Genomic DNA, 26,101 nt, shown 5'->3' with positions numbered 1-26,101 from the left:
TTTACGTACATGTATATAAATAAAAGACCACCCTAATTAATAAATGATATTAAAAAGTTAAACCTTTGTCTACGAGACAGACTAACTGCCCCACCTTCCACCTGACAATACTATATACCAATACACACAGACACACACACACACACACACACAGACACACACACAGACACACACACAGACACACACACACAGACACACACACACAGACACACACACACACACACACACACACACCCCAGTCATGGTAAATAAGAATAGCACCACTGTATTCATGGTGCCTGGAACAGTGTTTTATCAGTAAGATAAAACCTGGTGACTAATTAAAAAATTAAACATCTTATATTCCAGAGAGTTTCCAGGTTAAATGATTACTAGCCTGATAGTGAGAAAATGTGCTTAAGACAGGTATGAGAAGGAAAAAGAATGAACAGCAGGCAACAGCTCACTTATCACTTGTAACAGCTGTAATGGTGGTTACACTGGCCAAATAGTAAATTACTTTGGAGGAAGTTTAAATTCAGTCATCTTTTATATGATATTCAAATATATCATCAGCTTCTTTTAAATGGGTGTTTGTCACTTTTGAGGCTGTGATAACATTCATTCTACTAAGGGAATGCCTGTTTAAAAACAAAAATAACTGAATTGTAACACTTCTCTGTGCTGCAAGACCAGTAACCCATGAAAATTTCAGATATTTGGCAAATATTCATTTAGGAAAATTCCACCTAATCACTTGATAGGTGTTCAGCAACAGTTAGTCAAAGATAAACAGAAGCATCTAATATTCTGAAAATTGAGCCACAGGGGCTGAAATTGATGTTTCAGGGGGGAAAATAGGAGTTTATCTCAACATAAAGCAGTATATTGATATAAGCCTGAAACATAACTAAGGTAAGCTAGTCTTTTATGGGTAAAATCCTACAGAGGGAGGGAGATAAATTGGGCAGAATTGTAAATCCATGTTTTAGGGACCTGAGCAGAATCTAAATTGATACTATCCCTGTATCGGATGAACATGTCATAACCATGAGATTTATTTTATTTAAAAGATGGCTAAAAATTCCCATGATAAGCTATTCAAACCGCAGACCTTTTGTATTTTTAGTCCGTGTCAACTTTTTCCATGAAGATTCAGCCGAATATCTTTATTCCAAAGCTAATTCTTCCTCTACATTTAAAAGCAATGTACTCTTCAAGCATATCGGTCTTTGCATTAGAACACATTCTCAACTTCTCCAAAGTTACCATAGCAACCCTCACTAATTTGGCCTTGGCTAGATTTTTAAGGGGAGAAAAAAAGGTGAGTCTAAATATTAAGGACCAAATTGTCACAAAAATACTATATCACCAAAGATTAAAACCAGAAAAGTGTATAACCTGGGAGAATCACGGACAATCTTCCTGCTAGGCTGTGAGAAACTCAAAATTAAGATTCACGGTTAAAATGTACTTTAAGTATGTCGAATATCTAAAATGCAACTGGAGGCTTCCCTGGTGGCGCAGTGGTTGAGAGTCCGCCTGCCGATGCAGGGGATGCGGGTTCGTGCCCCGGTCCGGGAGGATCCCGCGTGCCGCGGAGAGGCTGGGCCCGTGGGCCGTGGCCGCTGAGCCTGCGCGTCCGGAGCCTGTGCTCCGCAATGGGAGAGGCCACAGCAGTGAGAGGCCCGCGTACCGCAAAAAAAATAAATAAAAAAAATAAAAAATAAAAAAATAAAATGCAACTGGAAAAGATCAGCCTCCTGCACGCCCCAATCCAGAAGCTACAGAGAACAGAAGGTGCCCGATAGTATACACCTGCTGTCTCACCGGAGACACGTCCAGGGCCAAGCAGAAGCGCCTGGCCGGAGGACAGGGAGATGCTCAGTGTTAAGGGATCCGCCCAGAGCTGCTCTGACACCCAACTCTGCCCATTTCTCCTATGACTAGAAACACGTTCAACCCCCAGTGGGCGCTTGTACTACACGGAGAATTGACTTCTATAAAAACCCCAAACACTAGGACCCTACTAAGGGCTTTAAGAACTAACCCATGCAAATGCTAATACTAGGCAGTTTTCACTAAAAAACAGGGAAAACTCGAATATTTGCTTACTCCCCAATGCAACTAAAATGTAGCAAAAAGGATTCTTTCCTTACCACACCACAGGCAATCAGAACCCATTACTAACGTAAAAGCATTTCAAAGTTATTACAGATAGGGCTTTGCTGTACGTGTCTATGTGTGTACGTTATTTAATAAATCTTTACATATCAAAAGGGCTCAAAGTGTTCTACAAAAAGATACTTATGTAGGAAACATCATCATCTGGAGAACTGCGTTCTGAACTGGGCTCTGAAAGTTACTTTGGTTTTCTTGCCCCTTTGACCATCTGCACCCTACCTTAGAATGCTAAAGGGAAAGCAGAGATCAAAATAATTTTTTAAATTTAAGAGTACTTTGGGGCTTCCCTGGTGGCGCAGTGGTTGAGAGTCCGCCTGCCGATGCAGGGGACACGGGTTCGTGCCCCGGTCCGGGAGGATCCCACATGCCGCGGAGGCTAGGCCCGTGAGCCATGGCCGCTGAGCCTGTGTGTCCGGAGCCTGTGCTCTGCAACGGGAGAGGCCACAACAGTGAGAGGCCCGCGTACCGCAAAAAAACAAAAATTAAGAGTATTTTATAAGCCTGACACATTGAGCCACTGCTTCACTGGGTGGGGCAGAAGAGAATTCCCTCCATCTTCTGATGCCTACCAGTACACAGACATGGGGGAATACTCTGGAAAGGAATGAACGTGCAGAGCTCAGAACTGGGAAGGAAAGCATCAAACAAATGGACAGAGACCAGTTAGCGCTCTAGACACCCCTCCCCACCTGAGGGGCTTTCCAGAGCGACCTTCACACCTGCCCCTCCCATATCTGTAATGGCCGCTGGACTAGATTATTCCTATAAATGAAGGACAATGTTGGCACCTGGGTGAAGCAACCCCCTTAAGCCTTTATAGCACATGAAACTACATGCTCCATTTTGGGTTGTTTGACGTTTTAGTTTGCTTCTTTTGAGGCTTAGCTTAAATTTAGGTTTTAAACCAAGAAAGCAACCAACAGAACATCTGGAGTCCGAGCTGGAAGTCATTTTAACCACCACACCTTTGACAAGAGCCTGCTGGAAACCAGGTGTCCAATGGGGCGACAGGAGGAGTAACCATGACCAGTGAGACAGCCTCTGCCCTCAAAGAACTTGCACCCCTAACACCCCAGAGTCAGGCAGGCTTCTCCCCTCTACCCACACTGCAGCCCTCAGTTACTTTAATAACATAACCACAACACCTAGCTCCAGAAGGTTTCTCAGGAGAATAGAAGAGCTTTTATTTTCCCCTTGATCCTTGCCCATCCTGTGGCTCCTCCCGGTGGGCCTCTGAGGGGCTGAGTTATCTATTTGGAGTCCTCTGCTCAACCCCTCAATTCTGCTTGGCTGGTGTGGGGTAGGGGTCGGGGGTGGAGAGAAGAGGCATTAGGACAAGCATAAGGGAGAAGGATATTAAGACCAGAGCCTGGGAAGAGAGGTGCACACGTTATCATTGATCTACAGGGGAGTGGGCGAGCGGAGGTGAGCCTAAATGAGCTTGATTTCAGAAGAGGTACCGTCCTGCTGCAGTGCTCCGGGTGGCAAGGAGAAAACATGCAGCCTATCATATGCACCTGACCTGAAGAAGTCCAATTTCTCTGCTGCCCGTTACCTATAAGAGATGGCGACTAACTCCCAGCCCTGCCCAAGGTGGCAGGTGAAAGGCGCAACACTTTCTAACCACCTTATTTTTCCAGCTGAAGGAGATGATATTTCTGCTAAGGATGATGTTTAAAAACTGGATTTGCTCTGCCAACATTGGTCAAAGTATTTTCCTCAATGGATGCTTTACTGTGAAAAGGTGTCATTCACCAGACGTGCATTTCCAGGTTTAAAAAGCAATTTCCTAGTCTCCCTCTGATATAAAAAGAGGGGCCTGTATGTTATACTGAAAATACTGTTTACAGAAGGAAGATTCCACCGTGAGCCTGTCCAGACATATTCATTCTTCCCCACATAAACCTACTCCACCTCTATTTATGCTAGACAGGAAATAAATGTGCAAACAACATCAATAAAAAGCAGCTGAGGGCACACATTCTTTGACTAAGTTGGGATGCCTGATTCACAGCTGTTCCTACTCCTGAAAATGTTTTTGTAATAAACAATGGCGTTTAAGAAGTATTTTGTTCCACGTTCCAACACTTTATAATTTACACCAATACACTGCTTGACTTTCAGCCTGCTTTTCCCTTTGTAACACTATGATGTAGGTGTGACCGGTATCCTGGACCCATTTTACAAATAAGGGGGCTGAGACATTGAGACTGTGCTTTGCTCAAGGTCACTCGGATGCTAAGAGAACCAGGACTAGGGAAAAGCAATCAACTCTGGTTTATACACTGTTTGAGAAGAACAAAGTCAGCATGTCACCGCCACACCTGACTTTCAGTCAAAGGCCAAATTAAACATTGAGTCAGCTAATTTTATTTAGATAATGCTGCTCTGACAGCTAAGAGACTGCATTTTCTGTTGCTTCCGCAGCTGTACACAATGAATTGTTCTGTTAAAAAAAAAATTCAGAAAATGTTGGCCTGGGTAGAGAGGGAGCATCCTTCCTGACCTTTGCAACAGTAGAGACTTTGTTTCTAGTCCCAGGTACTAAAGTGTCCATATTGGGCCTATTTCCTTCTTCCGAGTGCTTGTTTTACTCTCCACCTCCTCCCTCCATCACCACCCGTGTAATATTAAGCACTGTGGACAGGTCTTAATTTAACTCTTGAGTCTAAAAATAGGGTGGCCAATTTTGTTACAGTCCATCATTAAGTCCTTCATTAAGTAAGAGACCAGGACAAAGGTACCATGGATTTGCTGCCCACAGAGAGGCCTGTTGACCAACAGGTGACTTTCCAATCACCACCTTATCAGCATCCATCTTAACATCATGGACAAAGTAAGAGACCATCAGAGGCAGAAGCTGAAATCACCCTTCTCCCTCCACCTCTCCCCACCACAGGTGCCATGGTATTATCCACTCACCCCGGGCAAAGGTGAGGCAGGTGCACTGGGGCTAAAAACACAAGAAAGGGAGAAATCATTGCACGCCACCTAGTATTCCTATAAGTATCTTAGCAAGTTCGTTTCTGTTCTAAATGTGAATATGGGCTTGCAACGACATGGAGGGACTTGGAGGATATTACGCTGAGTGAAATAAGTCAGACAGAGGAAGACAAATACTGTATGATCTCACTTACATGTGGAATCTAAAAAATACAACAAAAGAGAACAAACTAGTGGTCACCAGTGGGGATGGGGAAGGGGAGAGAGGCAAGAGAGGGGTAGGGGATTAAGAAGTACATTATGTTTAAAATAACTTGCAAGGATACATTGTACAACACAGGGAATACAGCCAATATTTTATAATAGCTATAAATGGACTATAACCATTAAAAATTGTGAGTCACTATATTGTACACCTGTAACATATTTTACAGCAACTATACTTCAATTAAAAAAATAAATGTGAATTTGGGAAGGAAATGAAGGGAGAAAAATGTCAAGTCTGCTTCATTGGTGAATTCTCCGTTTCTACCCTCTGAAACCTTTACTTTGCTTCCAGTGCACACAAAACACATCTCCGCACCCTTGCTCATCTTCGCTTGGCATAGCCAGAAGCTCCTTCAGAGCCCCCAGCTCCGTGGACTAAAGCCCCGAGTGAATAGAGCCTGTCCTGTCAATGCGGTGGCGCCCAGGCCATGTGTCCACTGAACATGTAATGTGCAGCTAGTCTGAATTGAGATGTGGGGGGAAAAAAAAAAAGACAGTCATATACTTCATTATTGGTTGTACATCGATTAATATATTGAAATGATATTTTATATATACTTGGGTTAAATAAAATATAGTAAAGTTACTTTCACCCGTTTCTGTCGGTTTTTTAATGTGGCTGCTAGAAACCCTGCCACTCCTGCACCCCTCCCCCTTCCAGCCCCAACTGAGCCTGCTTCCCCTTTGTTCTGCCTATATCCAGCCTGGCAGGCACATCAGGAATAAGACAGGAACGCTCCAACTAGTCCTTATTTCATCTACCAGTTTCTCAAAACCAACACACAGCTCCGCACCACACAAATGAATGTATGTTATTGTCTGGCATAGCTGCTGGACTTCTGAGCATCCCCATCTATCATTTATGTTTGCTGAACCTTTGCTAATTCATCCTCGAGTCTGCCCCGTTGGTGCGTTTTAGACTGCAGGCAGCGCTGATCCACAAAAAGCCTATTTCGATCCATTTGTGCAGAATGCATTGGTAGGAGTTGGGGGGGGGGGCTCTAGCTACACAGAGGGCCTTTAAAACTCCCGTTCCATTATCTCACGCGCACAGCAGCCACTAGAAAAACCGCCCCATGGAAATGGAAGGGTGAGCAGAGCAGCTCGCAGTCCTAGAGAATCCAGAACTGTGAGCGGTGTGGCACGTGCACCACTGAACATCTGTGGATAACAGAGTGTATATCGCACATGAGTGCCACCATTTGGGGACCACCATCTCCACAATAAAATGCCCAAGCACGGTCAGCTAGTCTGTGTTCCCCAAAGGGACCCATACAATTCAGAAGTGAAAATCATCAATTACCAGCAAGAGCTATTTAATGGAGAGAATCAGCACCCCTCACAAGGCTCCTCTACGCCAAATCACACTGGATAAGAATCCCAGCGTGGGACTCCTGAGATGACTACATCATTCACACAGGTAAACCAACCTCACCCGCGCTGTGTCAGGCCCTGTACAAAGCACTAGGGCTACCGAGAGTAAGAACATCTTCCTCAAGGAGCTTCCCGATGGCTAGCAGAGGACAACAGGTGGTAAAAGTCACCATCAACTATAATGAGTGCAATGGGAGCAGAACAAGGACCCAAGGCAAAACCCAGGAGGGAATGTCTCACAACAGGAAGGTCTCCAAAGGGTCAGACAGCCTAAGGAGGTACCCATCGACTCCATGGGTACTACAGAGCCAGGAAAGGTTTTAAGCAGGAAAGACTTCATCAGACATGACTTCCTGGCTTCTCCCTAATCATATTAATACAATAAGCTGTAGATGCGATCTACACAAAGAAGATCAGTGTTCTTCATCCAAGAGATGCCCATAGTTACCAAACCAGGCTCAAGATATGTGTAAGCACGTTGGTCCAGCTGCAGGGTGAACCCTGCTCGTGTCATGAGACAAACACAGTGCATCACCATCAGCATTTTCTGAACAAATGAATTAGAACAGAACGGTAAATGTCAGGGTGTGTTGTATATACCAATGGTTAAGTGTTGCTCTGTGAGTCTCTGTTGTTTAGTTAGACAGACATGCACACTTCTGCACATCATCTCACACGGGTATCTGGGGTCATGATGTAAAACTGTTTTACTCCGGGTCACAAGGTGTTAAAGTCATTTCTTAAAGTGTATGTCACAAGTAGTGAATTATTAATAAATCAGTAACAGAGGATCTCTAATGGGCCCCTACCATAGTTAGATAAATCGGAACTTGTTTTTGTATTGGTTTCAGTCTCCTGCTTAATGCCAACAGAAATGCTGACCCATAAGCACTATTTCAGGTGAGTCATTTGTCTCACTGAGTCCTACGAAGCAGTCCTCTTTATACACACCCCCCTAATCTACTCTAATCTAATTTATACACACTCCTTTGGATGTGTCTCTGGAACTCTTGACCTGCTATAAAAATGTAATTCTCCTCTAGTCTCAACTTTTTGTTTACACTTTCCCCACCTACTTGTTTTAATGGCAATCTGGCTTTTCCTTCACAACACCACTTCTCATAAACCAGGGATGATGCTTCCCCAAATTTCCTTAACTCGTAGGACCAAAGAAGGGAGGGTCATTCATCACCATCCCCATTGAACTTTCCTCCAGGCCATGTCCTATCACCTCCATTCCAAGATCTCTCCCCGCACCTCACTCCTGTCTCATGCCCCAACCTTGTCACTCTTCTCTATCCTGATCCACGACTTTCCTTTCTTGCCATAATCACTGTGTACCTCCCATGCCCACCTCCGTTTGGAGGCTTCAAGAAGGTGGATGAGGGCTTCCCTGGTGGCACAGTTTTTAAGAATCTGCCTGCCAATGCAGGAGACACGGGTTCGAGCCCTGGTCTGGGAAGATCCCACATGCCGCAGAGCAACTAAGCCCATGCACCACAACTACTGAGCCTGTGCTCTAGAGCCCGCGAGCCACAACTACTGAGCCCATGTGCCACAACTACTGAAGCCTACGTGCCTAGAGCCCGTGCTCCACAGCAAGAGAAGCCACCGCAATGAGAAGCCTGCGCCCTGAAACGAAGACCCCAACACAGCCAAAAATAAAAACAACTTAATTAATTTAAAAAAAAAAAAAAGGTGGACGATCTTGGGAATACCCAAAAGCACAGTTCAGAGATTTCCTCCTCCACCTAAAGATTTCACCTCCATTCTACTCACACTGCACACAAGCCCCACCACACCTTGGACCTTATCACTACCCAGAAATACTCCACCTTTAAGATCTAGGCTTCCAAACCTCTGGTCGTAGCTTTCTGTTTACCTACTTCTCCACTTCCTTATTCTTTTAGGTCCTGCCCTTCATCCTCATCAGAGCTGGTTCCTTGACTCTTGCTACTGCCCTCCATCTTACCCATACTGGCTTCATGAGCCTCCTTGTTGAATTGGGACCTCAAGGCCACCCAATGTCAATGATGCTCACACGAACACCCTGGGGTCCCTGTTTCTTTCTTTCTTTTTTTTTGGGGGGGGGGAGGGGCCATACCTCATAGCATGCAGGATCTTAGTTCCCTGACCAGGGATCGAACCCATGTCCCCTGCAACGGAAGCACAGAGTCCTAAGCACTGGACCGCCAAGGAAGTCCCTGGGGTCCCTGTTTCTGACTTTCTTAGAACCAACATGCCAATCCCTGAGCCTAGTTACCCCGTTCATCTTCTCTCAGCTTGGAAAAATTCACAGGAACATGCTGATTGGCTCTATGAGGAAAACTGAGAAGGTTAGTTGCCTCTTCAAAACTGCCCAAGCTTTCAATCCAACCCTGGTTGAGGCATGATCACTTTCTCTACAGCAGCTGTTTTCATTTCTCCATTCTCCTATCCTTCTCCTTCTTATATCAGCAGATGACTCCCCTCAATACCCTTCCTCCTTCCATCTCATCACAGAGGAAGAGATGTCCATGTTCTTTGCATCTGAGCAGGGGCGGGAAAGCTGGAGCTGCTGAGGCAGCATCACTCAGAGATGAGAGCATAATTCTCAAACCTCAGTGTGCATCAACCTTTACCTGAGTGATTTGGTTTTTTTAATCTGTGGTGGAGAATTTTTATTTATTTGTTTATTTATTTATTGAAGGATAGTTGACTTACAATGTTTCAGGTGTACCGCAAAGTGATTCAGTTATATATACATACATATGTATGTACATATATTCTTTTTCAGATTCTTTTCCATTACAGGTTACCTGAATGATTTGTTAAAATGCAGACTCCAGGGCCCTAGAGACGGATTTGCAGGGTCTGGAGCAAACCCCAGAAGCCCGTGACCCTTATGCAGGTGGCAACTGAATTTGAGAATCACTGTTCAAAGTCATCCTCTCACTCAGATGATGGAGCTGCCTCAACTTTTGCCCTGTGAAGTACCAGAGACAGGAACAGCTGGATATTACAAATTATTTGAAGAAAAAAAAAAAAATCAATGAACATTTAAGCCAAGCAAGACTGAATGAGGAAAGTATGGAAATGACAAGAACTGTGAATTCTTTTTTTTTTTAAGAACTGTGAATTCTTGAATTCTTATTCTAGCACCTAAATGGGTTCAAATTTCTTAGCAAAAATGAAAGCTATATGACAAAAATGTACAAATGGCTAACTCCCCCACCCTAAGAATTCAGTGTTTCACTAAAAGCAAACAAACTGAATTTACCAAACAATAAGCTTAATATTCATTTTTATTTCTGTGTATTTTCACCACTGAGCTTTCTACTAATACTTTTCCTGATCAGCATGACTTAGAATCATGGGAGAAAAGAGTTGTCAACAGCCAGGAGACCTTTATCCTAATCCCAGATCTGCCACTAACTCTACCATTGAATGAAGTTGATGAACTTCTCTGTGCCTCAGTGTCCCCATATACAAAATAAGGATTTGCACTCTTAGAGGAAAACAAAAATGTTCAGACCAAAAAGCCAGTGGAAGACCGTCCTACAAATGCGAGACAAGAGAAAAATCACTGTGTAACAAGCTTGTACCAATATCGTCCTCCAGCAGCCTTGCTTGGAGTCCCTCCATGCCTTGAATGATGACACTGTTCTATGACTTTTAAGCATCACAGCATGAGGCAGCATCTGGTGGGGAGATTCATACAGGAAGGAAGAGACCTCAGCAGTGTTTGCTCTTCATACCTTTTGATGTTTCAACAAAAAAGCAAAGCATTCTTTCAAACCAGCCACAACAGTGGCAGAACCAAAAAGACAAGCGATGAGTTGCATGTAGAATCCAGTCACAACCCAGAAGAAAGATGCACCAGAACCATCTCGTGTGAGAAGAGAATAAAAGCTACATCACTGAAAAGTGCAAATTCCTACGAAAACTTTAAGAAGACTGATAGAAAGAGACAGAGAGAAGAAAGGGAGGGAGGGAGAATACCAGGTAAATTCTTCCCAGAACAAACTATTAGTAGTAGTCACAGTTAAAACAAAACCAAACAAGTAAGCACCAGAAAAAGGACAAAAAGAGACAGAAAAAGGGAAACAGAAAGACAATGTATGGCTATATTTTGCTAATTCTACCAAAACTCAAGAACTGAGAACTGATCGAGAATGAGAACAATGCTGTGCGGCGTGACCAAAAATGAAAAAAAAGAAAAGAAAAGAAAAAAAAAGAATGAGAACAAAGCTAGTCCACAGAGAACCTAGAAACCAAGACCACCCAAACCAAGGTTTTGAACTTAAGACATGATCAAAACACATGAAGAAATAAAGAAGTCAGACAGTGTTAGCCTTTAAGCACACAGGTTTTGAAGTCAGACAGGCAGAGTTGGAATACAGTTTATGTTGCCAGTTAACCGTGACCTTAGAAAAACTACTTAAGTTTTTCCAGGACTCAGTTTCTCCACCTATAAAATGGGGATAACCCCGTGTAAGTTGACTGCTCCGGGCACCACGCCTGGTGACTGGACACTCAGTGTGATAACCCCTGTAGTAAAGAATGTTTGAGACCATGGAAAATTCCAAACACCTCCCAGCTCTCCAGCTTCAAAAAGCCTGAGAAACAAATGTGAACTCTGGGATCAAGTGTCAGTTGCTCAACTTCCCCTTGGCTGGAAAAGATTCATATTGATTATTTGTATTTAAAAATATCAGCGCTCTGAGAAGTTATGCTTTCATCTGTCAGATCACACCTGACTGGCACGTATCCAACACAAACCCAAGGTTAGAACTCAAAACCTGTGAAATTAAAAACAAAAGTCTCCCAACTCTGTGTCCCAACCCCAGGCTTGGCAGATAATCCCACCGAGTCTAGATCTGCCCCAAGGCATTTGACCTCCCAGTGTCCTCTGTTCCTTAAATCCACTCCCTTGTCAAACCCTATGGCTCCTCCCTTTATAACCTTAATGTCTGTGCCTCCCACTCCCGCTCCACAATCCCTGGTCACTGCCCAGCTGGATGGCAGCCCCTGAGGCTCCAGCCACAAGCACCACACCCCGGCAGGCAGGGCTGGCTGGTACCCTGTCTCCTCTGGTTCCACTGAGACAGCCTACTGAGCCTCACCCTTGCCCAGGCTATGCCCCACAACCTTCTTCTCACAGGTTACTGCCTCTCCCTACCATTGGGATGTGCCTTGCTGGGTTGAGCCCTGACTGCCAAGAAAGGTCCTGTGTCTCTCTGGCCTATGACTCCCGAGGCCAGCCGGTTAGAAGGCAGCCCCAAACAGACCAGTCCTCAGCGGCAGGCCCTCCCCTTGGAGGAGCCAGACCCTGAGAAGGGCCCCTGCTCTCAACTCAGCTGCGCCCCCTGCCCCACCAGCCTGCCAGCAGCTGCACGGAGCAACCCCACCCTTCATCTTGTCCCCCTGGACGGCAGAAGTGAGGGCAGAGTCAGGGAGAGAACAAGGAAGAAGGGGGAAATGAAGAATTACCATAGAAACATGAAAGCTATTTATGGTTTGAAAATGCAGTTAGGAATTCCTTAAAACTTCATTAACGTTCTGTATAGAGCAGCAATGTGTCTCTCAATAAGTGGATTACCAAGAAAGGTATTTCCCTCCCAATTCCAAATTTCTATTAGCATTGCGTATGAACACAGCCATGGGCAGCATCCTTGGGAATAAAGACAGTGAGGTCCAAAAGTGCAGAGGAAATCCAGAGGATTCTCTAAAGCATTCTCCAGTCCATAGATTCTTTTTCTTAAAGTATGTAATCATAAATACTCAGAGTTAAGCAATCCCACACGCCAGGCTCTCCCTTGCTTAAACATTTGTAACGTTTCTCCTTTCAGAGCTGATTCTCTAACTCACTACTGGTAAGGCCAGAGCTTGAAGCTTGATCTAATCAATGAGGTGTCCTTTTGGTATCTGAGTTGTAAGCATTGACACAAAAGGAATCACACCCGTGTTTTGTTTCCTTTCCAGGGCACATACAAAACTGTCCCAGACTCGCTAATACAAAGAACAGCTTGGCTCACATAAAGGGCTCTTTGAAGATAATATTTCTAAACAAGCCCATCACCAAGGGAAGGCTTTTTCGCTTTGTTTATTTTCAGAGGTAAGACAGAAAAAGTAAGCACAGCAAAAGATTTGTATGCATTTTCTCTTTCCTTAAAAAAAGGAATATTATATTTCAGGAACTTTCCTTGGGAAACACAATAGCAACCCCATTCATAACTACTTGCTCAACTGCAATTTGCAAACTCCCTCTCCACTTCTTGCCAAGATTCCCTCTCCCATTCCCTGACCTTCATAACAGCTCCAGCTGGATTTCCTTCCTCAATCCCCAAAGAGAACCCACTATCTTCAATTTTGCACAGTTGTCCTAAAAAACTGAAGAACTGAAGTTCTTAAAATAGACTTATTTTCATTATTTAAATATATTTTGCAGAGATTAATATGAAATCTACTCAGCAGTATTAATTCTTTTGGAAAGGCAACTCCTTTCATTTAAACAGCGAGATTTCCGGCATCAGAGAGAATTTTCAAAGTCCATATAAATAGCAGACTTGTCTGCCTCATTTCGGCAAAATTCACACTGCAAAGAAGCTATCAAGTTAGCTTTCTGGGCCTACCTGAAAAGAAAACTTCATCCATTTAGTATTATTTAATATGGTAGAGGAAGGAACAACTTAGTTTAAAATGGCTCACAATTCAAAAACATCAAGGCATAAATAACCTTAGTACCATCACCATTTAGACCAAGTCATCATCTAATTCCTGGTTTGGTTTCTGACGGTAATAAAGTCTATTCCCCTCACCCCCCCAAACACACACAAACTGCCCCTTTCTGGGGTCAATTTCAAAGGCTATGTACACACCCTGTAGAAGGCAGCTTCTAAGGTGGCCCTCAGTGATCCTCACCTTCTTGAATTCATCCCTTTGTGTAGTCCTTTCCCCTTGAACACAAGACAGATTTAGTAACTTGATTCTAATGAATAAAACACAGCAAACTACGGGATGTCATTTTTGAGAACTTGAGGCTACAAGAAGACTGGCTTCTGCTGTACGTGCCCTTTCTTGCTCTCAGGCTCGCTCACCCTGATGAAAGCCAGCTGCCACGGTGTGAGCTGCCCTAGAGAGGGCCCATATGTCAAAGGAAGCCTCTGGCCAACTGCCGAGGAGGACTAGGTCCTCAGTCCCAAAGTCTAGCTGCCAACACCAGGTGAGCTTCCGGAAGCAGATCTGTCCTGCCTGAATCTCGAGAGGACCACAGCTTTGTGAGAGACCCAGAACCAGGGGACCCAGGAAGCTCTGAACAGATTCCTGACCCTCAGAAGGGAGATCGGCTCGGTGCTTTGTGACCACCTAGAGGGGTGGGATAGGGAGGGTGGGAGGGAGACACAAGAGGGAGGGGATATGGGGATATATGTATATGTACAGCTGATTCACTTTGTTATACAGCAGAAACTAACACACCATTGTAAAGCAATTATACTCCAATAAAGATGTTTAAAAAAATAAAATAAAACAAACAAACCAAAAATTTGTCGCTTAAGTCACTAAGTTTGAGAGTAAACACAGTCATGGATAACGAATACAGATGCCAGACATCCTCTGCCCTCCTGCCACCATTATGATTAGCTCTCCATGACATCATCTAAACCCTTTAGCCTGTAGAGAAACACACCTCCTGGGGTGAAGAGCCACTTTGTAAAGTAGTTATGTCTCTTTTTTGAGATATGCCCTAAAAATATGTGTTTTTCATTTTTCCTTCATTGCCATTAATATGAGTGTTTGGGACTTAATTAAGAAGGCTTTATACACAGACTTCATCATTTTATAAACTGTGAGCAATCATTTCAGCCACAGTCATTGTAATACACAAGCTACCTCTTCCTCTCTTCATTCATTGAAAAATGCTCTATACTCTTTTCTGGGTATCTTCTAGTTTACTGTAGTGGCATTAAGTTGTCTAGAATCACTAGACAGTGGGTCAGTGGGTCACATCTGACTATAATATAGAATCTTCCATCAAGACAAATATCAAATTTGACCTCCAGGCTGACAGTCTAACCAAATCATCTAGAATCCTGTCTACCATGAATCTAATTCATATCCTACTTGTTACCTCCAGGAGAACTAAAACATACAAGAAGCAGAATACAATCAATCCTCATTAGTAACAAAAATTCAATGCTGGGCATTAAGTAATTCATTCAAATACAGGGGAGACACGATGTCACGGATACCTTATAATTGGGGTATTTGACCCAGATGGTGATGTCAGAGAAGGATTCCCTGAAAAAAGTGAGCTTCCATCTGAAGACAGAGCAGAGTCTCACTCAATAACGAGGAAAAGGAAGCAGCACATGCAAACATCCCGTGTAGGAGAAAACATGGAAATGAAAAGGGGTCAACGTGGCTGGAAGATAGAGCAATAGGGAACGGGGCACATGATGAAACTGGAGAGGCTGGAATGACTGGACTATGCGGAACCTATGAGTCCCTAAAGCAGTTCGGTTTTTATCCTGAGTATTGAGAAACCACTGGAAGATTTTGAACCGATCAGAATTTTGAAAAGATTCATCTGATAAAGGATTGAAGCAACCAGAGGTGTGGGGAAACCAGTTAGAGACCACTATAGCAATCTAGCAAGTGCTGTTGGAAGCCTGCAGTAGGTTGATGCTGGAATAGAGACGTGAATACACGAGAGAGATTTAGGAGGATGGTGGGTTAGATACAGGGAGATACCCATGCACACACATACAGAGAGATTAATAAAGCAAATAAAAGTGAAGGAAGGAATTTTAAACTCATGAGGAAAAGCTTTAACCTCATAGCAGTGAGCTTTTCTGAACACAGAATTATTAGCTGTTTGGTCTCCATCTCCAAAAGTGACCCTATTGTGCCTGTTTCCACACGGTGGATGCTCACAAAAAAATTGATAAACGGTGTTTAGACATCTCATGTATGTTTGGAGGACCTTCCATATGCACTTTATCTGCTAAACACCATTTAATCATATTCAACAGCTTTACTAAGGACCTCTCCAAGCCAAGCTGAGCAAAGGAACTTTTCTTTAATAACAGCTTTAATGAGATATATAGACAACTGACTCTTTCAAGCGTACAATTCAGTGGTTTTTAGTATACTCAGAGAGTTGTGCAATCATCACCATAATCAGTTTTAGAAGATTTTGGTCCCAGCAAAAAGAAACTCATGCCATGAGCATCGCTCCCCAACCCCCCAATCCCACCAGCCCTAGGCAACCACAAATCTACTTTCTGTCTCTATGGATTTGCCTATTCTGGGCATTTCATATAAATGGAATCATAACAATATGTGTGGCCTTTTGTGTCTAGCTTCCTTCATTCAGCATATTTTCAAGGTCCACCCATGTTGTAAGGATGTATCAGTACTTCATCCTTTGTTTTTTAAGATTATTTTTTTTTAGAGCAGTTTTAGGTTCACAACAAAATTGAGGGGAAGGTACTGAGGCTTCCCATATACCCCCTGCCCCCAAAGACATGCACAGTCTCTCCCATTAGCAACATCCCCCGCCAGTGTGGAACATTTATTTTAACTGATGAACCTACATTGACATATCAATCACCCAAAGTCCACAGTTACATTACAGTTCACTCTTGTCTCTATATATTCTATGGGTTTGGACAAATATATCATAGCATTTATCTATCACTGTGGTATCTTACAGAGCATTCTTACTGCCCTAAAAAGTTCTCTGTGCCTCTATACTCATCCATCTCCCCACAACCACTGATATTTTTACTGTCTCCACACTTTTACCTTTTCCAGAATACCAAATACTTGGAATCATAATAATAGGTAGCTTTTTCAGATAGGCCCTTTTCACATCATAATATGAATGTAAGGTTCCTCTGTGGCTTTTTATGGCTTGCTAGTTTATTTCTTTTCAGTGCTGAATAATATTCCATTGTCTGGATGTATCAAAGTTCATTTATTCATTCATCTACTGAAGGACCTCTTGATTGCTTCCAAGTTTGGGCTGTTATGAAAAAAGTTTCTACGAACATCCATATGTAGCTTTGTGTGTGGACATAGCCTTCACTCCACTGGGTAAACAGAAGGAGCACAATTGCTGGGTCATATGGTAAGAATGTGTTTAGTTGTGTAAGAAACTGTAGAACTATATCCCAAAGTGACTGTACAATTTTGCACTTCCACAAGCAACAAATGAGAGTTCCTGTTGCTCCACATCCTCGGCAGCATTTGGTGTTGTCAGTGTTCAGATTTTGGCCATTCTGGTGGGCGTGTAGTGGTGTTTTGTTGTTGTTTTATTTTGCATTTCCCTGATGACCTATGATGTGGAGCATCTCTTCCTATGCTTATTTGCCATCTATATATCTTCTTTGGTGAGGTGTCTGTTAAGGTCTTTGGCCCATATATTAATCAGATTGTTTTCTGACTGTTGGGTCTTAAGAGTTCTTTATGTATCTTGGATAACATTCCTTTATCAGTGTGTCTTTTGCAAATACTTTCTCCCAGTCAGTGGCTTCTCTTCTCGTTCTCTTGACATTGTCTATTGCAGAGCAGAAACTTTTAAATGTAATGAAGTACAGCTCACCAATTCTTTCTTTCATGGATCATGACATTGGTGCTATATCTTAAAAGCCATTGCCAGGGACTTCCCTGGTGGTCCAGTGGGTAAGACTCCATGCTCCCAATGCAGGGGGCCAGGGTTCAATCCCTGGTCGGGGACCTAGATCCTACATTCATGCTGCAACTAAAAGTTCTCATGCTGCAACTAAAAGTTCGCGTGCCACAACTAAAGATCCCACACGTCACAACTAAGACCCTGTGCAGCATGCATGCATAAATGAATGACTATAAATAAATAAATAAAGCCATTGCCATACTCAAGTTCATCTAGGGTTTTCTCCTTTATCATTAGCCTCTGGGAGTTTCATAGTTTTGAATTTTACATGTTGATCTGATCCATTTGAGTCAATTTTTGTGAAGGGTGTAAAGTCTGTGTCGCGATTTCATTGTCTGCATGTGGATGCCCAGTTGTTCCAGCACCATTTGTTGAAAAAGACCATCTTTGCTCCACTGTATTGCTTTGCTCCTTTGTCAAAGTTCAACTGACTGTATCTACAGGGGTCTACTTCTATGCTCTCTATTGTGTCCCACTGATCTATTTGTCCATTTTTTCACCAGTACCACACTGTCTTGATTACTGTAGCTTTATATTAAGTTTGAAGTCAGGTAGTGTCATTCCTCCAACTTTGTTCTCCTTCAATATTGTGTTGGCTATTCTAGGTCTTTTGCTTCTCCATATAAACTTTAAAATCCAGTTGTTGATATCCACAAAATAACTTTCTGGAATTTTGACTGGGATTGCATTGAGGCTATAGATCAAGCTGGGAAGAACTATCTTGACAATATTGAGTCTTCCTATCCATGAATATGGAATATCTGTTTATTTAGTTCTTTGATTTCACTCATCAGAGTTTTGTGGTTTTCCTCATATAGATCTTGTATACATTTTGTTAAATTTATACCTAAGTATTTCATTTTGGGGGATGCTAATGTAAATGGTAATGTATTTTACTTTTAAATTCCACTTGTTCATTGCTGGTACATAAGAAAGCAATGGACTTGTATGTTAACCTTGTATCCTGCAAGCATGTTATAATTGCTTATTAGTTCCAGGATTTTTTTTTATTCTTTCAGGTTTTCTATATTGCCAATCATGTCATCTGCAAACAAAGATTTTATCTTCCTTTCCAATCTGTATATCATCTATTTCCCTTTCTTGTTTTATTGCATTAGCTAAAACTTCCACTATAATATTGAAAAGGAGCGATGAGGGGGAATACCTTTAGCTTGTACCTGATCTTAGTGCGAAAGTTTCAAGTTTCTCACCAGGAAGTATGATGTTAGCTGTAGGGTTTTTGTAAATAGTCTTTCTCAAGTTCAGGATGTTTCCCTATATTCCTACTTTACTAAGAATTTTTATCATGAATAGGTACTGAATTTTGTCAAATGCTTTTTCTGCATCTAATGATATAATCATATGATTTTTTCTTATTTAGACTGTTGATGTGATGAAGCACATTAACTGATTTTCAAATGTTGAACCAGCCTTGCAAACCTGGGATAAATTCCACTTGGTTGTGATTTATATAGCTCTTTTTATACACTGCTAAATCTGATTTGCTAATACATTTTTATAGCTGAATAATGTTTCATTATATGGATATATCACACACTGTTTATCTATTCATCAGTAGACGGACATTTGAGTTGTTTCCACTTTTTGCTCTAATGAATAACACTTCAATGAACATTTGTGTGCAGGTTTTTGTGTGGACATAGGTTTTCATTTTCTTGAGGATATACCTAGTGGTGGAATTGTTGGATCATATAGTAACTCCGTATTTAATTTTTTGAGGAGCTAGCAGACTGTTTTACAAAGTAGCTCCACCATTTTACAATCCAACCAGCAATGTACAAGGGTTCCAATCTCTCTACCTCCTTAAAAACACTTGTGATTGTCATTCTGTTTGATTATAGCTATCCTAGCATGAAACGGTATCTCATTGTGGTTTTGATTTGCATTTCCCTAATGACTGATGTTAAGTATCCTCTCCTGTTCTTATGGTTCATTTGTGTATCTTATTTGGAAAAATGTCTATTCAGAAACTTTGCCCTTTTTTTTTTTTTTTCCAGTACGCGGGCCTCTCACCGTTGTGGAGCACAGGCTCCGGACGCACAGGCTCAGCGGCCATGGCTCACGGGCCCAGCTGCTCCGTGGCATGTGGGATCTTCCCGGACTGGGGCACGAACCCGTGTCCCCTGCATCGGCAGGCGGACTCTCAACCATTGCGCCACCAGGGAAGCCCTGCCCATTTTTAAATTAGGCTATTTACTTTTTATGGTGTGCTGTAAGAGTTCTTTATATATTCTGAATACAAGTCTCTTATCAAATATATGATTTGCCAATATTTTCCCCCATTCCATGAGTTGTCTTTTCAATTTCTTGATGACATCTCTTTGAATAAGAAAGGTTTAATTTTCATGATGTCTAATTTATCTAGTTTTCTTTTTTTGGCTTGTGCCTTTGGTGTCAAGTCTCAAAGCCACTGCCTAACGCAAGGTCACAAAGATTTACTGCTGTGTTTTCTTCTAAGAGATTTACAGTTGTGGTTCACATCTTTAGATTAACAAAACCATTTTAGGATAATTTCTGTATATGGTATGAGGTAGGGATCCAAATTCATTTTTATGCATGTATATACCCAGTTGTCTCAGCATCATTCGTTGAAAAGACTGTTTTTCTTCCCCCACTGAATTGTCTTGATTGAATGATTTTTAGATTAAACTAAGCTTGCATTGCTGGGATAAATCCCCCTTGGTGGTATACAATCCTTTTTAGATGTCGCTGAACTCAGTTGGAGTTTGTTGAGGAGTTTTGTATTTGTATTCATAAGGGATACTGGTCTGTAGTTTTCTTGAGGTACCTTTAGTTTTGGTATCAGAGTAATACTGGTCTCAACAGAATGAGTTAGGAAGTGATCTCTCCCCTTACACTTTTTGGAAGAGCGGGAAGGTTTCTGAGTATTGACTCAATCTTTTTTACTTGTTTTACATCTATTCAGTTTTTTAAATTTCTTCTTCAGTCAGTTTTAGTAGTTTGTGTCTTTCTAGGAATCTGTATATTTCATCTAGGTTAACTAATCTGTTGGCATATCATTGTTCATAGCATTCCGTCAACATCCTTTTTATTTCTATAGTGTTGGCAGTGATATCCTCCTCTGAATGAAGCAACTTTTAAATGATCTGAGATTAATGATCACAGAATCTTGAAAGTAATAAAACCAAACTTAAAGATACACTGGACTCTTACAACTCTGAATTTTGAGTTACAGGACATATAGGCTAGGTATCCTTCCAGTTCTCACCCTTGGAAAGAAAAAATAGAGGCACAAAGACAGACCCAATACATCTCTACTTGAAATGCACCAAAGTCAGTTCAGCTGAAATAAATAAGAAAGAGTTCCTAGCTAAACTTTCACATTCTAAGTGTACCATTCAGTAGAAATTCAATATTCTAAGGCAACTACACTCACATGAACACACACGTGCATGCACTATAATAAACCCGGTATGATAAATTCCTAAGGCATTAACATTGTAAAAGGGTCAGGCAATAAACCCTTTCAAATAAATAACTTTTTGAATACTAACTCACCCCTTCATTTATTTCCTGAGTTCAGGACCATCGAATTCTGTACACTATGCTTTCTGAAATCATAGCAAACATATCTTTTAATAGCCACATAATTTTTACATACTCCATAACCAAAAAACAGCTTCCCTAGGCTTCCCTGGTAGCGCAGTGGTTGAGAGTCCGCCTGCCAATGCAGGGGACACGGGTTCGTGACCCGGTCTGGGAAGATCCCACATGCTGCGGAGTGGCTAGGCCCGTGAGCCGTGACCACTGAGCCTGCGCGTCCGGAGCCTGCGCTCCACAACGGGAGAGGCCACAACAGTGAGAGGCCCGCGTATCACAAAAAAAAAAAAAAACAGCTTCCCTGAAAGTCATAATAAGTGTTCAGATATTAATAAAAGATTCATAAATACATATTACATCTAATCTCTCCTTGTAAGATAAATTTATGAAAACCATCCTAGAGGAAAAGCTGTGTATTTTACAATCTATTCTTTCAACAAAACTATTTCTAAGGAAGCTTTCTTCAAAGAACTTGGACTAATTGTTACGTTGATTTTTTTCTTTAAACTTTGTCTTTTTAAAAAATAATTAATTAATTAATTTATTTATTTATTTTTGGCTGCATTGGGTCTTTGTTGCTGTGCGCGGGCTTTCTCTAGTTGTGGCGAGCGGGGGCCACTCTTCGTTGCGGTGCGTAGGCTTCTCACTGCAGTGGCTTCTCTTGTGGAGCACGGGGTCTAGGGGCGCGGGCTTAATAGTTGTGGCACGTGGGCTCAGTAGTTGTGGCTCGTGGGCTCTAGAGCACAGGCTCAGTAGTTGCGGTGCACGGGCTTAGTTGCTCCACGGCATGTGGGATCTTCCCGGACTAGGGCTGGAACCCGTGTCTCCTGCATTGGCAGGTGGATTCCCAACCACTGCACCACCAGGGAAGTCCAGCATGTTTATTTTGAATGTCTGTGAATCCCTCTCCCTCTAACTTTAGCCACAATTTGACTAAAAGCATGTTTTTAATAATCTTAGACTGACAGTGAGTCTTCAGTGACTTGCAACCTAACTGTCAACTTCCAGACACATTAAATAACCTTAAAACCTGAGCCTTTAGAGCTTAGAGCTACACGGCTCTGTTAAAACATTAAACAACCTCGGAAAACCCCCTTTTAAGCAATTTTGAGGCCAAATTAGTGCATGTGTCACTGAATGTTCTTCTACAAAACAGTGATTAGAAACCTCATTCTTCTAGCTCTGTAGGTAGCTATTTATCAGTGATCAGAGATAATTAACACCAATGACCATTAACTCAATGTTTATTTTCTACAGAGATGAGAGAGCTGGAACATGTCTGTCCATGAAACAATGCTGTTGCTTGATCACAGCACAAAGCATTAAATCAGAATCTAACCCATGGCATATGGGCACTGCCTTATGCACCCAGCAAAGGACAAAGTTCTGATTCCCCTGATACCGAGGCCTAAGTGCAAATACTTTATCTTCACTTTCTCCTTGGAGAACCCAACATTGACTTGTAATCTAAAAAGTCTAAAAGAGTCAGTGTGATTTTAGAGACAACATATCCTAAGTGGTCACACACCCATGGGTTAAAAAGGAGATTGCTGTCATAAACCTACTCTCCAGCTTAGTGAACGATGGACTTCAGTCTGAAGTGCTATTTTTCTACTGGGTATAGAGGGATATATAATTATACATTAATTAATAAGAGTAGTAATAATTATAATCATTGGGGTAGAGTTGGGGAAAAGATATGAGGAGGCTCTGGAGGAAAAGGAAGTTGATTTAAGTCTCTGCTGCTTCCCCACATCCGTGCCAGAGAGATAAGAAATTCTGAAATAATCTGCAACTTGCCTAGAGATTTCCTAGGAGGCTCTAAGGAAGAAAAAGGAACAGTTGCCTCCCTAGTGCCTTGACCATGGCTGTGGTAGCAACTTTTTCTAAGTTCTGCCATTTACAAAACCCAGGTGGTTCTTCTCCCATTACCTTACTACCAAAAAGGCTGCAGATGAGTTATTAAAAATACAGTACCCCAAAGCTCATCTCCAAGAGAAGGTGCACAAATAGACTGTTTGAATCTTACCTTTTGGCTTCCTCCAGGTGGCACAAATATTCATACGCGATATTCTGCCGCCTCCTCTCATCCATCTCCTCTGCTGAGAGTCTTTCATCATCCACAATAGCTAGAAATAGAGGATAACATCACATGACTCGATAAGGGCAGTGTTCATCAAATAATGAGACGACCAACTAGGAGAAACGCATATGCAGCTCAACACTGAATAATGAGAGATGGGGGTATTGAAACATCAAGTGCAGAAAGAGATTTGCTGTTGGACTTTACAATATTATATTATTTCTAGCAGAAAATGCAATACTGAAGTATAAGTGGACATTAAATAATAGAAGGAGAATAGCAATCAGATTTCACAGACATGATGCCACAGGATTTAGACAGCCTCAAGTCAATTAGAGGACGGTCTATCAGCAACAACTTCGCTCAACAAGCTTGTAGAATTGGTCCAATGGCTCAGCTTGGACCATCCTAGAAATCCTGGGGTTGAACAAAGAATCTACAAGGACCTGTGTTTTAACACTAGAGGGAATTAAGGTTTCTCATCCAACCCAAATCCTACTTTACAGATGACAAAGTCACTAAAATCCCTCCCTCGTTTATCTCTTGGTCTACAAGGCTAACTTTCCCTAGTCAACAGGTATCCTAAAGAAAAAAGCCATGGAGACAGCCAGTGAGCAGAGTCTCCGAGCCCACACCCTTTATTCCAACACAAGCCTAGTTTATAAACTGCCACGCTTCAGCCTTGCTTTTCTGTAGAGAGCACAGCTTCCCCGTTTCCTGATTGCATTTCCTCTGCCTGCGGGCTCAACAGTACCCCACAGCCGCCAACAGTCACATCAGCCAACTCTTAGCTGCCTATTTACACGACAACACTCCTCTCTCATGAAAAGGACCCCCTTTTCCTGTTCCGTCCTGAACTTTCATTCTAATGGTTGTAAAATGAATGTGGTTTCTCGTTTGTTAGATTACTCATCTAACGAAGACAATGTGTGCAGGCAGCAAGGCTGTGGTCACGAGGGGCAGGACCGTCCGTGTTTGCTCTTTTGTTCCCCAGCTGCCAGCGCCAGTCAGCCGTTCCATAAATGGGACCCCTGGTCCCAAGCAGAGGAGAAAAGGATGTGAAGGTCATCCATCCATCCCTAGGAAAGGCCAACCCCATGCCCTACTGAAGAGGAATCTGAAATATCAATCTGGCAGACAAAAGGAAGTAAGATCACATTTTGAACTCTTACTGGGCAAGTACAGTGCTCGACCCTTAAGATCGAAAAATAATACCAAACCTTCCAAGAACTCAAAAGAAAGATTAAATTTACGTCAATATAAAAAATGACGGAATATCGTAAGCATGGAAATATGTACTAGATGCTTATTTATTGAGCACTTACTTTCCTTCAAGGGTTAGGCAGCGTTTTCTATGCAGTGTTTCATTCAAGTCTTACAACTCTCTCTGAGGCAGGTGCATAACCTATCCCACTTTACCCTCTGAGCAAACAGGCTGAGAGGCCATTTGCCCAAGTGAAGAGCAGAAACATTAGAGCTAGAAGTATTTGGATGGGATGGAAAAAGCAAGTACAGAACTTTGGGAAATGTCTTTGTTTATGGGGGAAGAAGAAAAAGAAGCAGCAGGAGAGGCTGGAAGAGCGCTAGGACAGGCTGGTATACAGCAAAAGCAGGGCCAAAGGAGCAGGAATTTCCACACGGATCGCTATCCCTTCCCGATTCCCGCCCCGTCCAACGACTCCCAAGTTTCCTTGTGGCTCCATTCCTCAAAATAGGGAGACCTCAGCCCACACCAATGACACCTAGGGGGCTCAACAAAGATCTGTATTTGTCAAAAGCATCTTTTTTAACAAATTGAATCTGATTTAACTTTAGAAGAGAGCTTTCAGATTTAGGAAACGTACCGAAGCTCTCGAACAACCCTCCTCTGCACCTCCACTTGGAGACCCCAGGCCTCTGACATCTCTCCCCTGGGCTCTTGCAACGGCCCTCAAACAGCCCCCCAGTCGCCACCCCTCCTCCACCCATTCTCCTCACTGTCCCCAGAAGCATCTTTGTAACATACAGTCCTACTGATGCAATTCTTCCTCTCCAAACCTTCGATGGATCCCCACTTCTTATAGAACAAAGTTCAGGAAGAAAACACGTTCTCTCCCCTCCCCTACCTGAAGCCTACAGTTCAGCCACCCTTCTTGGCAGCACCGGGTTCCAGGCCCAAACCACTCCCTTTGAAGTTTGAGTTCTTCTGTTCTCCACCACCTCTCTGTCTAGAAAGCCACTGTCCCGCCTGTGTGTGACACCTCTGTATCTTCTTGAGCAAACTTCTGTGGATCCGAAATCAGAAACCATCCCCAGTCCTCAGCACCTTGGTCCACATTTCTATTCTATCACTCCTCGTGGAAGCCCCCACTGTAACTGGGTCACATCTCGCTCTCCAGACTGGGGATTCTTTAGAGGAAATGACTCTTTTGCTTCATCTTTTATGTGGTTTCTTGCACGGAGAGGGCACTCAAATATTTGCTCAACAATTCTCTTCCAGTGAATCTTTAGTAAGTGCACTAACCATCATCCTGCCATGAATATACTTTGAAATTCTTCTCATTCTGGGTTTTCTTAGGAGATTCCCGGCACGCCCGCGTAGCACCAGCTCATCCTCCATCTCCATTGTTCCGAACAGTTAATCCCCAGGACCCCCCATGACTACCAGCTTCTCATTTTAATTTCAGTCTAAAGACCGCCTCCCATTTCTGACAGAATATTTCCATTTTATGGTACCTTCAGCATGTTAAAGCTTGAAAGCAATTGAAAATTCTCAGTCGGAGTCCACTTGGTCATTTTGCCCTCCTCAGAGGTAAAGGTGGGGTCACTCTCACTGCCACCTTCCTTCCTGGCTGCTGCTTCCTTCCAGCCTCAACCAGCCTACCCAGTAGGAGGCGGAAGCACCAGCAGCGCTGGCCCCCAGGCCTCTGCCCCCCAACTGCCTCCACAAGCCATGCAGCATCCTACCAGCCCAGGGCTGCTGGGGGCTCTCAAACTCTGACATCACCCTGTCCAAAGAGAAGATCTGACTT

General features: G+C 42.7%; 1 protein-coding gene across 1 annotated transcript in view; it reads right to left on the bottom strand.

The window, feature by feature from the left end:
• Positions 1 to 26,101, bottom strand: part of IQGAP2 (IQ motif containing GTPase activating protein 2) — a 286,934-nt gene that overhangs the window by 216,790 nt on the left and 44,043 nt on the right. The window contains exon 2 of the mRNA XM_019929807.3: positions 23,037 to 23,136. Within this exon, the coding sequence (XP_019785366.2) occupies positions 23,037 to 23,136 (100 nt within the window). The remainder of the gene's footprint in view (positions 1 to 23,036; positions 23,137 to 26,101) is intronic.

The sequence above is a fragment of the Tursiops truncatus genome, chromosome 3 (genome assembly GCF_011762595.2).
Source record: "Tursiops truncatus isolate mTurTru1 chromosome 3, mTurTru1.mat.Y, whole genome shotgun sequence".
NCBI lineage: Eukaryota > Metazoa > Chordata > Mammalia > Artiodactyla > Delphinidae > Tursiops > Tursiops truncatus.
Note: the sequence above shows the minus strand (reverse complement) of the source record. Positions and strands in the feature narration are given on the sequence as shown.